This window comes from Neodiprion virginianus, chromosome 5 (assembly GCF_021901495.1).
Source record: "Neodiprion virginianus isolate iyNeoVirg1 chromosome 5, iyNeoVirg1.1, whole genome shotgun sequence".
Classification (NCBI taxonomy): Eukaryota; Metazoa; Arthropoda; class Insecta; order Hymenoptera; family Diprionidae; genus Neodiprion; species Neodiprion virginianus.
Window position 1 is genome coordinate 9,120,196 of NC_060881.1, and position 15,313 is coordinate 9,135,508.

Below are 15,313 nucleotides of genomic sequence, written 5' to 3' on the forward strand. Positions count from 1 at the left end.
TTGTAACGAACGTGTGGAATAAAACCTGAAATATTTGACTCGAAAGCAAATAGGAAGTTAAAAGTTTCAGAATGGCAGTTTAACAAAAAACTAGGTAAATTCTTGTTTCTGGATGGTTAACCTTGGAATCATACTATAGGCACGATCGATGTCAGCAGCATTTCTTGGTACTTTAACAGTTCAAGAATTTCCTGATCAACAAACATTGCGCGAATGTTTTGCAATGCGTTGCCAATATGATTACATCCATGTAAAACCCAACGGAAGCCACTCGCGGAGAGTTAAACCTTGAAACAAGATGTTTAATGCTTTGAAAAATTAAGTTTGTTACATTCTTCCAACGTGAGTAATGGCGATATTCAGCAAGAATGAAAAAGAGGATTTCAAGTCATGAATTCTCCGCGAAACCAACTCGTGATTAGTTCACCAGCTCCATTGCTCGCAAGGTCGGAACCTCTGTTATTGAACGCGTGTTCGAGCTCATTGCGCAATGCAATTGTCGTGTTTACAGCTGACAAAGGATCAATCAAAATGTGCATTGAAGAGCTCTCAATCGCATTCTACGGACCAGTGCCCTGCTAGAAATTAACTGAGTACTTCAAAGTAAATACTAAAGTATAAGCAATACTATGGATTATTTTTTAATCAAAACTGTAAAAATGTAAGGTTTTTTTCATTTTTATTTTATCAGTTCGCTTAAGTCTAAGGATAAATTAAGTCTGGTAAGTATAAAAACCAAGTATCGATGTGGGTCAACACATTTACTTTTTTGCTCTAATTGATTGAAATCTTCTCTGAAGATATCTGAAACGTATCAGGATTCGTTGCACATCCAGGACAGGTGTGGAGTGTTTCGTGAATAAAAATTTCACAGTCCAAACAAAAGCCTTGCTGGCATTTACCGCACATGTATACCTGAAACAATAAAACCATAGCTTTTGAGTTTCAAGTATCAGAATGAACATCTCCATGAAGTAAAATACGACATTTATATACCTATATAATGAATAATTTTGCCAATCCTACATTTCATAGCGCTCAACACGGATAATTTAGGGGAAAATAGGGGATGGTTTATGAAAATAGGTGGTTGTTAGGATTGTAAAATCTTTGCGCAGATGTTATATTTAATTTCGATGTGGACTTAGATATATTCAAATATCAAAGTCCACAGATCTTCAATGCGAAAAAAGCATAACAGCCACATTCGACTTACAAGTCAGAATAAAAATATGCTAGAACATTTTGCTTTTTCAGAAAAGTAAAGATATGACATGAAATCGAAGTATTACTATAGCGATTTCGTAGATGTTATGCCATTTCTGTATTTTTGTTTGAAACCAAAATGTTTTGGCATGTTTTTAATAGAAATTGCATGTTGAACACGGCTCTTATTCTCTTTTTCGTGATTGAAACCTGTGCACTTAGTTAAAAATTTGGACGTAACCAGCTAGTGAAATGCTAATAAAAATTAAAAGAACAGGACAAGCTGCCCAAAATAGGTGGTTTTGAGGGGCAAATGGTGTGCTTAAAAGTACATTTAGAGAAAACCTTCAGGCTTAGAGGGCTTACAGGGTACTTTTAGGGAAATAAGAAAACTATTGTGAAACCTGCAATCGATTGTAACTCACCTTCTTGTCTAATTGAGTAAGGACTCTTCTACACCCGTAGCATATAGAAGGAGAACCTTCGTAAGTTACTTCTTTATAGTTTTCAACCGGAAATAAATGGTGATAAGAACGAGCCAAATGTGGAGCTGATACAAGGGTCAGTCCACATGCTCGACATTCGACCGGTAATTCGCAATGTTTACTCAGACATTGTGGACATAAGTATCCAGTCGTCACAAGTTTACTGTCTTCTTCTGAACTTTCAACGTGGCTGAATGAAGGAATAGAAAATAAAAATTGAAACAATCATAATACAGGTACATAATACCGTTGTTTAAATAATAACATAATAAGAATAGTATTAGTAATGATCAAAGAAACTTATTTTGACTGTGGAGTAGTCTTCAAGAATTACAACAAATACTACTTGCCACATGCACATCGTCATTGGGGTTTCAGTAGTTGAATGCAATGCATGATGAGGGAAACCCATCTTCACCAGAGCCGAGTCTAATCTGGTAGCAGCTGCTGGTGGATCTACATGAATGCTCAATTGTTCTTTGAAATGCTTGTCGTCCAAAACAACTCCGTGATCGCCACCAGTCGCGGTAGCCAAACGTTTACAGATATGCAATTCAGCAGCTAATCCTATCACACTACAGCGCACTCCTTCAGATTTCAAAATCTGTAAGTAGAATTGTAAGCTGATTATGAGAACATCACGAGCATTGTTTTTAAAAAATGCCCTACAATATCACAAATTATAATACCATGACGTACTTCAATCGTAGTGTTAATATCCCCTGGGTCACAGGTAGTTAGCGAACCCATCAGCACAAGAATTTCCCTACTTGCATGCGACGGCAGCAATTTCAGGGATTTTAGTGCCAGTTCTAGAGAGTTTTGAATCGATGGTTCACCCGTCAGAGCTGTAAGATGCAAGCCCTTCAATTCCTGAGATAGAAAAAGGTAAGTTTGCTAAGGTGACAATAAAGTTCAGGAAAAAAGTTGATCGACATTGATATAAACCTAATAAAGAGACTCTGATTTGAATGGACGAAATCCACACACTGTAAAATGCTTTCCATCAGAAAATCTCCACTATTGTGGGGGCTATATGATCGTTAATAATAGAAGAACAAGTGATTAGAGATTCTTGAAGATTCAAATGATATTTAAGTACAGTGCGATACCTTGATGTGTTTCTTTGGGTTTCCGGCAAGTTCGCTCAATTTCTCAGCCCGTTTATTTCTCGTTATTATCAAACCTAATTGACTTATAGGATTTTGATCAAAGAATTCATCAATGAAATCTTCCAAAAGCTGAAATAAAATTTTTCTTTCAATTAAATAAAATTCCTTGACTTTTCACACTCGAAACTAATTTTCACAAGTATTTTCTGTCTGCAAAGTCCAAAATATATCAACTTGCTGTGGCATACGAAAACTTCAAACTTACGCTACTTAAATTCTCATTATTGTAGCAGGTGTAAAAAAAATTTTTTTTTTTTTTTTCGAAAATGATTTAGAGTTATTGAACAAATTCATCAAGTACAAATTGAATGTTGAAGCTCGACATGACTGATGAAGAAAATGTGGATTATGCATACTGAGGAGAATGATGTAGATTTTAACTGAACCTTCCCAAACAATAAAACTGCCAGACTACTGTTGGTTTTTCAAGATAGTTACGCTCATGTAAACCTACTTTTATAGAACATCGTAATCTCGTTGGTTTCAAATCCTGATTAGACATAGCTTCGGAACAGTCTAGAACAATGTAAAGATGTCTCATCATTCCCAGCCTTGCACCGCCATGTCTTTCCGACTGACGTTTCCTCTTCGCTCTTTGAATAATGTCTGCCACCGCCCCTTCCAACAAGCCATCGTCGTCTTCCTTGATCGCCTCCCTGAAAAATGGTAGATATACAGTACTAATATGCTTGCATGTAAAAAAATTAGCCAATTTACCAAAGAAAAAATGGTTTGATCTTTAAATTGGTTGATTTGGCTGTGAATTTCTGATTAATTAAGCATAATTGTAAATTCAAGTCGCTGTTAATATCAAGTTATAATAGAGAGTTTTTGGAGGATGAGTGAAACCTGGTAAATTATGCGTAAGCCTAAAATATGTATGTAAATCTTAGGCTAATTATTGTATTGATCCACATCTGCTCATTATGGAAATTCAGTATTATTAACATTGTAAATTTTCAATCTCAATCAATTCGAACCTCAGGTGCAGTCTTTTTTAATGTTTGGTGACTGCAGGCACGGTAAATTCATTGAGTAAAGGTCTTAATTTGGTTGCTAAGCAATTACTGACATCTTAATCAGACAATTATCGATAAAAATTAATCAGGGTTCTGAATAGCGTACCATGTTTTCTCATATCCTGTTTCCCACCGATATTCCTTTCCGTCATCCTCGTCAGCCATGGTTTGGATAAATCTAACATGTAAGGTGGTTGATGTAGATTGCAATTAATTTAGTTAATGTAAGAATAATAAGATTTTTATCCATATTCAAATCAATCTTACAGCTCGGATATTGATTACGCATAAGCTTCCTTACTTTCTACACAAATGCTCGCCTCAGCTCAAAAATGAAGAAATGTACACAAGATTTTGTAATCGAATTGACAAATCAAAAAGTATCGTAGACTTGGAGGTAAAAAATCTTTGACGAACTTAGTCCACTGACGTGTATTAATTTCGATAGAAATGATGTGTTGAACCTGATTTGATAAATTTTGATGATGACTTCATCTGCATTTGAAAAAATATCAATAAAAGAATTGTCACACCGACTCATGTGTGTTTGATAACCTCAAATTTTATGGCATTTGAGGTTTTGATGAAGATTTCAATTCTCTACCTGTCCTTGATTTATTCTAAATATTAAACAAGATGCTGTGAAAAATAAGTAAGCATTAGCGCGCAGGTTAGCGCGAATCAAGTAAATTTCGGAGCTATGAGGTTAATTCGAAGGTTGGAAAAATTTTCGTACTATAACGTAGGAAATGGACGGATCGTAATTTATTTCCCAAATAATAATGTCGTTTTCGTAAATCGGAAGCGATCGAAGCCTTTATTTCACTTTATTTACTCTGTGCATTACACAATAAAAGAACAAATGTGATCAGAGACATTATTAGCAACTTTGGTTAGTAGTAAACGAAGGTTATATTTGTTTATATCGCAAGGCATGCCAATATGGCGGTGAAAAAATTCTTGAAAGATTGTTTTATTCATTTTAGGTGTACTCCCTGGTTTATGGTAAGAAATGGGTGATAACAGTGATAATAACAATAACACACCTTAATAACAACAATAATAACGGATAACCGACGCCAGATACGATGCGTTGAACTGGCGCGAAAGTGTAGTCAAATACTTAATTTCTCGCAATAGATGTTTATTTTTGAAATGCCGGGACGTGGAGTAAAACAATAACATTTTGGTAATTACATGTATAGACATATCATATCATCCAGCTTGTACATACCTATCGAGATAATTTAAGTACTACGTAATGTGTGCGTATCTTTTGGACAGAGCGATTTTATTGACTAAATATACTGGGATTATTCAGTGGTTGAACCACGAACGATGTGAAAAATAATTCTTAAAAAATAAATTTCAACGGCTATTGATTTTCAAAGCGCAAACTCGAATATTCCAATCAAGATTCTAGCAAATCGAAATTATCAACTTATGTACTTGGACTACGCACTTGCGGATCCGGCTTCACCAGCGGGAGATTCAAACGAGTTTCTTCGAATGCCGAATAAAATAAGCTCTTGTACATTGAGCGATGAATTTTTTCACGTTATAAACGTCGCGGTAAATACTTTGAGTTGCGTATACGCCCGAAAAAATTCTCCAAATTTCGTAGTCGTGCTTTCAAACAAAGAAGGAATACATTCCCGCCAAAATTATTGTGCCGCCGTGGCGGGTGAGCGATATAGCGTTTGGCGCCACCGTCGCCAGACGCGATCGCTGTTTTTGTCCTGAGGATTGACGGGAATTTTCTATAATATCGTAGCTTCAACATACGATTATTATACGCCGGATCGTATTTAATTAACGCGCGTAAGTTTTTCTCAAATAAAAAATCCCCCAATCGACATTCATCATTTATCGGACAAGTGTGTTCGAAAACATATATTTGTCAAGAGGGGAAGTGATTCCCTGATTACCGCGATAGTTTTTATGGTGGAAGAGCCATCTTGACGAGGATCGGCTTGCTCGTGGACGGTGGACGGACTGTAGAAATTCATAGTCGTGTGTTGCTGCAGCGGCGGCAATGGCATCCCGATTAAAATCATCGAATTTAACCTCGGATTACAGATTCTATTAAAACATCGTGCGCTCAAACAACGCCGTTCAATAGGCCCGAAAGACCCACGCTTTACAACCGGGTATTTATTCTCCTCGGCTCTGATATCATAAAAATCCAGCGAAATTTTACGCCACTGGTTGTCGCGTTCATTCGACTCTACCACGCTCCCCAACCTCCTTGACCACTTTTATGCGGGAATGTCGGATTTCGTTCAAACCCCATTATGCCTAGCACATTTTTCACACTGTTTTGGTTTCATTTTAACCAATTGTGTATCCGAATGCGGCGACATTCCGTATTTTTTTTCCGAGCACATACACTAGCTGCAAAGTATAAATTTATCAAGATATTATGATTTTCAACAATATATGTTATACACGGACAATTACTTGTTCCCTTGTTCTTATCAAAAATAAAATTTTGCTAGCAGTGTTACAACGACGAGATAAAAATCTTCATCTCTATTTGTTAAACCAAGAATTTATTCTAGAAAATAATCGTCCGCAAGAAGATTCAAAGACACTAGTCGCAGCAAGATGGAGGGAGGTGATGGCCCTGCAGCCATAAACAAAAATCCTGCTGCGATCAAAGGTAACTCTAACTTTCATTTATACACGCATACACATAATAGACCAGGCAGCACGGTGGTACATCATTTTCAAGAACCTGGTGCTCCGGTATTCTATAACGTACAAGGCTCGCAGCAATTCACTTTCCGCTCTTCTTGAGGCAACTCACTATTCTTGAGGCAACTCGCTATTCTTGATGCAACCAGGTAGGCTCACTTTAAAGCAATTCGAGTAAAGTTCAGTTGTTTCTACAATATCAATGAGACTGGGTTTCTAATTACTTTTTTCTGAGGTTTAATTCCATTTCAATCCCAATAAGTTTATCAGATTCAAGTTCGTAATGGTATTGTAATCATGAATTTTTCAAAAATTTGTTATTTTGCAACTTTAGTTGCTTAGTTTCTAGTAAAATACCAAGTAGTTCTGGTTTCAACATCTCGTTGTATGTTAAAGTTACTAATTTCAGCCATATATAAGTTTAGCAATTTTACGTTCAGTTTCGGATAACTGATTATTGATAAATATCTCCATTCTTTTAATTGTTTTGATGCTTGTGGCTGAAAGGGTCAGTTTTTACTCGAATACATTTAATCGAAAAGGCTTCCCAAAAACTTGATATTTGGGATGTCTTATCGCAATCACAATAGTAAGACTAAAAAAAAAATTTTATAATTTTCCAACACCCCAATATTTCCAGGAATACACAACAAACTTGACGAGTCTAATGTAATATATAGGATCAATTTTAAAACTCCATGAAAAAATTCACCAAATATACCCGACTTACAATTAGCTAATAACAATAATTCCGTTGATTCAAAAATCATCTTGTTTGACAGCTTGTTGATGTTTAGTGCAGCATTCACTCGATGTGAAAGTTGTAAATTGAAACTAAGAATAGTGGTTTCAGGACTCATGCACTAAAAATAATAGTAGATATTTTTTATTTGAAAGAACATGCAATAAATTTTACGAGTTACTTTGTCAAATCGAAGTCAGATACTTCACTTTTCTGAGATACGTTATCTATCACAAGACCTGTTTATACAATCAAAATTCATTATTCAAAAGATATAAATTGTATCGAATTTTCTACAGCTGTGCTATATTTCCTTTAACCAATTTATCAATTTCAATCGATGTTGAATACACTGTAATGGTATTTGGTACTGTAATTTTGGTTCAAAACTGAGTATGCGCCTTTGTAGATTTAACCACAAGATTTTTCTAATGCTGTCAAAACATGGTTTTCGCAATTTTATATATGGAAAAATATAATACTTTCTACTATAAAATTTTTATATTTCAATGGTTAAAATTTATACCTGAAATTGAATTGTCAATAAGATCCTTGTGTTTATACCTCGTTTGAATCTTTTCTACAATGTATACTTGACTGAGATTTATATCCCTGATCAATCGTTACCCACATTCCTATGTCAAACAGGTTCATTTAGGCTATATACCTGGTTTTCCAGTGTAGAGATGATCTACATTTACTTATAGCATAAACATTTCATCAATCAAATCGTCACTACTTACATACCACATTCCGATAAATACTCCTTTTTTTCCCTTGTAAAGATTAAGGTGACCCTTATTCAGGCCTTGGACGAATTTCCTATCAGTTGCCCCTTTCAAATCACTTCCAAATAATTTAAAAACAGTACCTCAACTTTTTTAGACTTTTATCTCAACTCTAACTCCTGCCTGTGAGAGTGAGATGAAAATCTAAAGAAAAAAGCATGTTGTTTTTAAACTATTTGGAGCCGATTTGGGAGATGACGTATAATAAATTCGACTAATCCCTAAATACGGACCACCTTAGTAAAGATTCCATTTAAGACGATAGAAAGAAACATAGATTCATCTTCCACTGTAATTTTTCAGACTTTGTACCAATATTTTGGTATTCTACTGGTTCCATTTCCTTTGTCATCATAGTGTACGGAATATAAATCCTATACCCAATATTTTTTCTTTCAAAAACTCGTAAAGCCTAGACATTGTAAAGTATTTGACTTAATCGATTGCCATTTTATTCAGTGGCGCAAGAGGAAATGGGAAAGCTCGACGTACTAGTCTGCGGTCAATGTCATTCTGTGTTTCACTTTATCGAAGAATTCCAGGAGCATCGCACTACCGAAGGGGCATGCTCCAAAGTGTCACATTTTCGTGAAAATAGTAACGTTAGTATTCAAGTCTATCAAAACACTATATCTGTTAATAACTTCGCTATTAAATAAACTGTATATTATTGAATCCTAATTTTTAGAATAAAAAAAAAAACGAAAATGATAAACTTTACAGAATGAACAAAAGGCACAAGTATGGGCATTCCTCCTTTGGAAGGATTCACAAATACAGCAGGAAGGCACCGACAGGGATGCGGCCAATTCATGGAAATTGTATCAGAAATGGTGTAAAATGGATACTCACATTAGAGATTCTTGGATCGCAGCTGGAAAAACTATCCAAACATTTACGAAAATCAGCAATGCTAAAATGCAAGAAGTATCCGTGCGTCAACAGACTACTGTTAATCCTGAAGGTAATTATAACGATTTACAATATAAACATATATGTCTTTATTTCATTTATGCGAATTATCTTAAAACTTTAATCTTTTGAGTATATCTTGGAAAAAAATTCCCCAATAATATTGTTGCATAGTGAGGGTGATAATATTGAAATGAATTTGTACAATCAGGAGTAAAGCGAATGATAGTTCGCAAAGTAATTCGGAATGGGCAACCTGACGAAGTGGCAGAGTCTAAGAAGGAAGTTGCCAAACCAATTGAGACAAAAACTTTGGTGAAGGTTTCTGAACAGATTGTGGGTGAGCAAGAGAAGAAAGAGGTACCTCAGTTAAAGCCGTCAATAAAGCGTAAGGTAAGAGAGAAATACGGAGTGAATGAGATGAATTTATAATTCGAGGATTGAAATAGTTCTGACCCTCCTGGAGAAAGTTGACTGAACTGAACTGTGACACGATTATTTATGACCTACACATTATAGATGAAACCTGCTAAGCTGCCTGGTGAAGAGGATGGCGATTCAAGCGATGAAGAATATGTCGTTGAAAGAATTTTGGCCAAACGATTTAATCCAAAGAAAAAATGCTTCGAATATTTGCTGAAATGGGAAGGATTTCCACAGTAAGTTGTTACTAAAATGAGACATGTGGAGATTTATCAAGTTTTTGTACTACTAAATTATCTACTTTATTGCCCTATGAATTGTCAGATTTAATTGACTTATTTTCGTTTTATACGAAGGTATTCAATTGTTTATACAGTCAATCGTTTCAAAATTGTTGTAGTGAGCAAACCACGTGGGAACCAGCGGAGAATATGGAAGCATGTAAACATCTTCTTGATGAGTTTGAGCGAAGTCTCGCCAAGCAGAAAGAACTCAAAGCAGCACAGCAGCAAGCGGCTGCGCTAAAGTCAGCCGCAGCTCGACCTTCCCTGCCTGCACAAAAACCAACTCCTAAGCCCGAATCTGGCAAACCTGGGCCGAGTAGTGCTGCTCAAGCAACGTAAGTGTCTGTGTTTACGACAGTTCTATTCTGCTCATTGAAACTGACCATCAGAAGGTCATGTAATATGGTGTCAACAAAGTTCACAACTTTTTATTTGATTTGTAGGAGACCTATGCGATCTAGTAAGTCCAAGGCTATGAACCAAGTCAGACAGTGGTGCGGTTCGATGAAAGATGAAGAGAGCGAACGTGAGTCACAATTGTTAGCCGAATACCTTCAGTCATGTATACATATTACGTGTAAAATTTGACGAGAATGTTTTTACAGTGCTAGGAAAGAGGCGCAATACATTTTCGGATAGCGATTCAGAAGAAGCTAGCAGCGCTAATGCAAAACGAATGAAAACTGATACCGGTAGTGACGATGATTGGTCAGGAGACTCTGAAGATGAATCGATGGGCCGTAGTGACGTTATACAGCGAGCGTTCAATCGAGCAACTGCACAATCAAATGGATCAAATCGTGCAGTTGTCTCAGGAACTGATCTTGCAACTTCTTTAGGCCTACAGTCACCAGAGGCACCAAAATCTGGTCAAACTCCAGTCCTAGTAGCCAGTGCTAAAGGCGTCGTTAAAGTTGACCCGAAACAAATGCCAAACCTAACATCTGGAGTCTATGTAATGTCAAGGAAAGATGGTATAATAAAACTGGATTCATCACCAAGTGGTAAGCTTGGCGTTAAAGGATCCCCGACTACACAAGGTGTCCTAATGGTACAAAATCGCGACGCTTCTGGCGTGGTCCGTAAACAAGTTCTTTCTGCTGGACAACCTACTTCCACTATAACGCCAGTGAAAGTTGTCTCAAAGCCCGATGGTAGCCAAGTCGTAACTCAAATGAAGATAGTATCTAAAGGATCTTCTCCAAAGGCCGTAAATACAATGGTACAGAAACAAGAGCCTATCAAGATTCAACCAAAGCCTGAGGTCAACCAACTACAACAAATCCATGTTGTTACCGCTGTGCCAAACCTACCAACAATGGGATTGCAGCCCAGAATGAGTGCTGGAATACGAGGCAACCTAGGAACCGCACAGCGTGGCGTTAACCGCCCATTGCTAGCCAGAACACCACTTCGAGGTACGACACCTACTAGTATATTGGGATCTACACTTCGTACTCCAGTCAGAGCTCCAGCACCCAAGCAATTACAGGGACAGCAAAGTAGACAAATCCTTCAGAAGCGTCCCTCCACTGGAGCCGTGCAAAGCCCTACATCCGCAAGTAGTCCTAGTCCTGGTATGACGCAAGTAAAGCCGAAGTACACTGTACTTAGCGCCCAACCAAAACAGATGCAGAAAACTGTAGGCAGTCCTCAAGCTAAACAAGGACCAAGGCCTCAGCTTGCTAAACAACAGTCCCTGCTTTCACCTCAGCAAAAATTATTGATGGCTAAGAAGAAAGCACAGGAAGCAGCTGGAGTGCACAAACCTGTTCGTGGTCTCTTGGCCGGTGCCCGCGGAACTCCAGGACGTGGAAGAGGCAAAACTGGTGAAGCAGCGTCCGTAACGCCTGGTGCCAACAAACCGAAAGAAAGTAAGCTCGCCGACGGGGATGGTTTGCATATGGAATTTCACGAAGTTGGTTCTGAAGAGAGTAGCAGTGACGGTGAGCCCGAACCTTCTCTTGATTCAGGGCCAATTCCTCCCATTGAACCCGATAGCCCGCCCCGTCCCTTCACACTCTGTCCTCTGACAGGTCGCATCGTGGGTCCGGATGGAGAGCCGGTGGAACAGCCTGCCGAACAAACACCTGAGCCTACCCCAGCTGCAACTCCGCAAACTACAAGTGGTACCGTTGCTGTCGCTGCTGTTGCTACTAGTGATGCGGTTGTTACAACCAGCACAACCACCACCACAACTGCTGTTGTTGCAGACGCTAAAAGCGACATAGTCGATACGACTACTACAACAACAACCACAACTACAGCAAGTGCTGAACTGGTTTTACCGTCGCTAGATTCTCTTACCGAAGGAACTGGCATTATGAGGGTAGAGATGAGCCCAGGTGGAACGACGGGCACTATTGTCCAGACTAGCGAAGCAACGCAAATTAACTTATCGGACGTAGCTGTTGCTGCAACTGCTGCTCCAGACCTTCCTTGTCTGGATGACAGTGCTCCGCCCGCTGTAACGGCAATGACTACCTCTGCGTCAACTTCGCTGACAGAATCAACGTCAGTAACCGAAATTCCGGCTGTTACGTCATTGACTACAACTCCAACTACCACAGCTGCTGTAATTTCTACGATGGCTATAACTTCACCTGCAGCTACAGTGTCGACTTCTGTTACTGCTTCTCCGGTTTCGACTGATGAAAAGACTGACACCAAAGTTGACGATGATAAAAAGGTCGCTGAGGATACCTCTGGTTTGGTAACTATAACCAGTGAAGATGGTGTGGTTTATCAAGTGACTAGTCAAGGTGAAGACGGTCAAACCTTACTGGTTACGCAAGGTGCTGATGGTGAACAGCAGTGTGTCTATGTCACGACTGAGCAACAAGGTGATGATGGTTCCGTGTTGACATTAGACCACGCAGTGGCTGAGGCTGTTGCCCAACTAATGCCGGATCAAGTGAATCTCACCCCTCAGTTCTACGTCAAAGAAGGAGATGCTGAATCCTCTGATAGTCAAATGGTAATGTCTATTATGGATAATAATGGCACAGCTGTTCCAGCAGGGCAGGAAGATGCTGATGGGCAAGCTCAGGTTGTTGCACAAGTCGTACAAGCTGATGAACCTACACCAGGTAATTATTTCTAGGTGTCACAAGACGTTTTACATGTTGTAAAAACATATTCGGGTGTTTATCTTTTACTTCAAGATCTTACTACTCATTAAATATGCATGGTATTACAATAATTATTTGCAAACACATACCTTATGTACAGTACAACAAGAATAGTAATGTTCAAATGAAAATGTACAGTCTTTATAATAAGTAAGATTCAAAACGCTTGACAGATGCACCCAGCAATGACAGAAGCTTTTTTGGATTTTCATATTCTACCTATGAATACTTATGATTTTTAAGAAACAGTTTTCTGAAAGTTTATCATTACTTACAGTCAAGTGTGAAACGATTAAAATATGTTGTGGTTCACAGGTGGCACTCGCCGAGTGGTACTATTATTGCCGGATGGACATTTAATGATGACTGAAGTAGATGAAGAGCAGTATGCAGCTTTAGAACTGGACAAGTGAATGGAATTTCGTACATTGACATAAGTGAAGAGTTGAAGAATTTTAAACCCAGTACAGTGTTATGCCTTGGAATCTGTGTTAACAAAAGGGTAACATGCAAGGGTTGTACATATGTAGAAATACGTTCACTTCGTATGGTAAAAATATGATAGACATTTCGGTTGACCAGACAGGTATAATAATGATTGTGTGGTTGGAGTTTTGTAAAAACAAGTATCAAATAAGACAATCTAGGCTTATAGATTTAATTGATATTATGTTTTAGAAGTTCATGTCTCAATGTGTAACGGTACTTGCTCACTCTTGAGTTTCTATGTCTTTTATGTATAAACATACAGCCGCATCTACCGTCGAGCAAATAACATTTTAAAATTAATATTATTATTATCGCTATATCCATAGATTTGCGAAGCATTGTATTTTTAGATTAGTAAAGTATACACTAGGATTTTATATTAATCATATTGAACATCGTTTGAAAATTATTTTCCTAGATGGATAATTAATTTGAGTATATTTAGTAAACATGTAAATAACGCAGCAGCACATTCGGTTGTATATTTTGTACTGGATGAAAACCGGTACAAAAAATGTGGTGTAGTGACATCAAAATGGTATGAAACCAATTTTCAACTGTACCTATGTACTAGTCCCGTACGCCTAAACTTGATTTAACTGAGAACATGTAATATTTTAGACTTTCCTTTCATTGATATTTTTTTCTTTCCATTTTCATTTTGTGAGCAAGAACATCATTGGTGCACATGTATACAGATTTCCTTCCTTTCTCGTGGCTTTTTCGGCTATTTAATAATCATTTACAACACATATCCTGCTTTACATGGTCAGAAACGCACAGTTAGTTTCCTATTCGAAATGTTCTTGACAACAGAATCGAACAGCTTACCCATTTTACTTAACCGGAAAAATTTCATCTCATTACTTATTCGGTATCCCTTACTTGTCCACCTTGTCCACCTTGTCCACTTCTGTAAATTCTCTGCCGTTACTTGTATACGTTCTCTGACATATTTTGAGCAAATACAAACTGTGTCGAACATATAAGTTACACATATATTAATTTTAAATACTGCTGTATTAATGATAAAGGTTTTTGTCATGTCTATACAAATAGGTGCTTATGCGCAGGTTTGAGGATCGGGCCCATTTTTTAATGTGGTCAACATGATAAAGTTGGAGTTATTGGTATTTTGATATGTGCGCATAAGTCATGGTCACATCCAGTTCTGTCTCATGCAGTTAAATTTGGATTAAGCGTACAGTAACCAGTTTTTCATCTAATTGATTGATTGCAAATATGCGATAAAATATTAATAGTAACTACGGTATTTACGTACATATGTACGGATTGTGTGGATGCAGGAAGATTGCAAGTTTCCATGAAATGTAAGATCCTAGTATTTTACTTACATGACTTCTGTACATAATATTATCATAATACATCTTTATATAGCAATTGTTTTTTTTTTGAAATAAACAATATCTACAAAATTAATACGATATCCCTGATGTTTTCAACTTTTTTAAGTATCTAATTACGTAATATCGCTCGTGTATCATCTATTATAAAACTAGTTTATTCACTGGTCTAATATACGTTTAACAAAAGAAGACTTCATACAGAATTGATTTGACTAAACAGCTGATGTCATTATGTTTCCGTTTATTCCTCATTGAATCAGAAAGTCATCATCTAGACAATATGGAACCCTTACCTTTGATACCATGTAATGAGAATGATATTATTCCAGAAATGGGATGTCTCGTGCGAGAAATCTTTCAAAATACATTTCAAGTCAATGCTGCAACTTGGCAAATGTCAATGAACCTCTCAAAGTCATGCCGACAAAATTCAGAGATGAAAGAAATGGCTGAGCAAATACAGACGGTAAACGGAAAACGTTTAACTCGTTTTGAAATGAAAAATACTCTATTTTAAATACATTTTTCTGAGGACAGTTAAAATATTGTTTCCTTTATCTTTTCTTGCCTTCATTTTATAAATAGGAAATGGTTCGTC

General features: G+C 37.3%; 2 protein-coding genes across 8 annotated transcripts; one reads left to right on the plus strand and one right to left on the minus strand.

Moving 5' to 3' along the window:
* Positions 1-772: 772 nt before the first annotated feature.
* LOC124304567 (general transcription factor IIH subunit 2) lies at positions 773-5,847 on the minus strand. Of its 3 annotated transcripts, none has more exons than XM_046762964.1 (8): positions 5,811-5,847; positions 3,989-4,060; positions 3,318-3,519; positions 2,804-2,932; positions 2,391-2,564; positions 2,042-2,295; positions 1,632-1,881; positions 773-915 (listed from the first exon to the last, which is right to left on the minus strand). In XM_046762964.1, the coding sequence occupies exons 2-8, from the start codon at positions 4,045-4,047 to the stop codon at positions 775-777; spliced, it is 1,209 nt and encodes a 402-aa protein (XP_046618920.1). In that variant the 5' UTR covers positions 4,048-4,060; positions 5,811-5,847; the 3' UTR covers positions 773-774. The 3 variants fall into 3 exon arrangements, with proteins under 3 accessions (XP_046618920.1, XP_046618921.1, XP_046618919.1); XM_046762965.1 differs by lacking the exon at positions 5,811-5,847 and adding an exon at positions 5,117-5,228; XM_046762963.1 differs by lacking the exon at positions 5,811-5,847 and adding an exon at positions 4,619-4,873.
* On the plus strand, positions 5,570-14,788 carry LOC124304565 (serine-rich adhesin for platelets). Of its 5 annotated transcripts, XM_046762961.1 has the most exons (11): positions 5,570-5,703; positions 6,444-6,544; positions 8,569-8,711; positions 8,833-9,073; positions 9,233-9,414; positions 9,541-9,680; positions 9,842-10,063; positions 10,172-10,254; positions 10,334-11,602; positions 11,765-12,817; positions 13,175-14,788. In XM_046762961.1, the coding sequence occupies exons 2-11, from the start codon at positions 6,490-6,492 to the stop codon at positions 13,270-13,272; spliced, it is 3,486 nt and encodes a 1,161-aa protein (XP_046618917.1). In that variant the 5' UTR covers positions 5,570-5,703; positions 6,444-6,489; the 3' UTR covers positions 13,273-14,788. The 5 variants fall into 5 exon arrangements, with proteins under 5 accessions (XP_046618917.1, XP_046618914.1, XP_046618916.1 ...); XM_046762958.1 differs by having other exon boundaries at positions 5,571-5,703; positions 10,334-12,817; XM_046762960.1 differs by having other exon boundaries at positions 5,571-5,703; positions 9,845-10,063; positions 10,334-12,817.
* Positions 14,789-15,313: the final 525 nt, after the last annotated feature.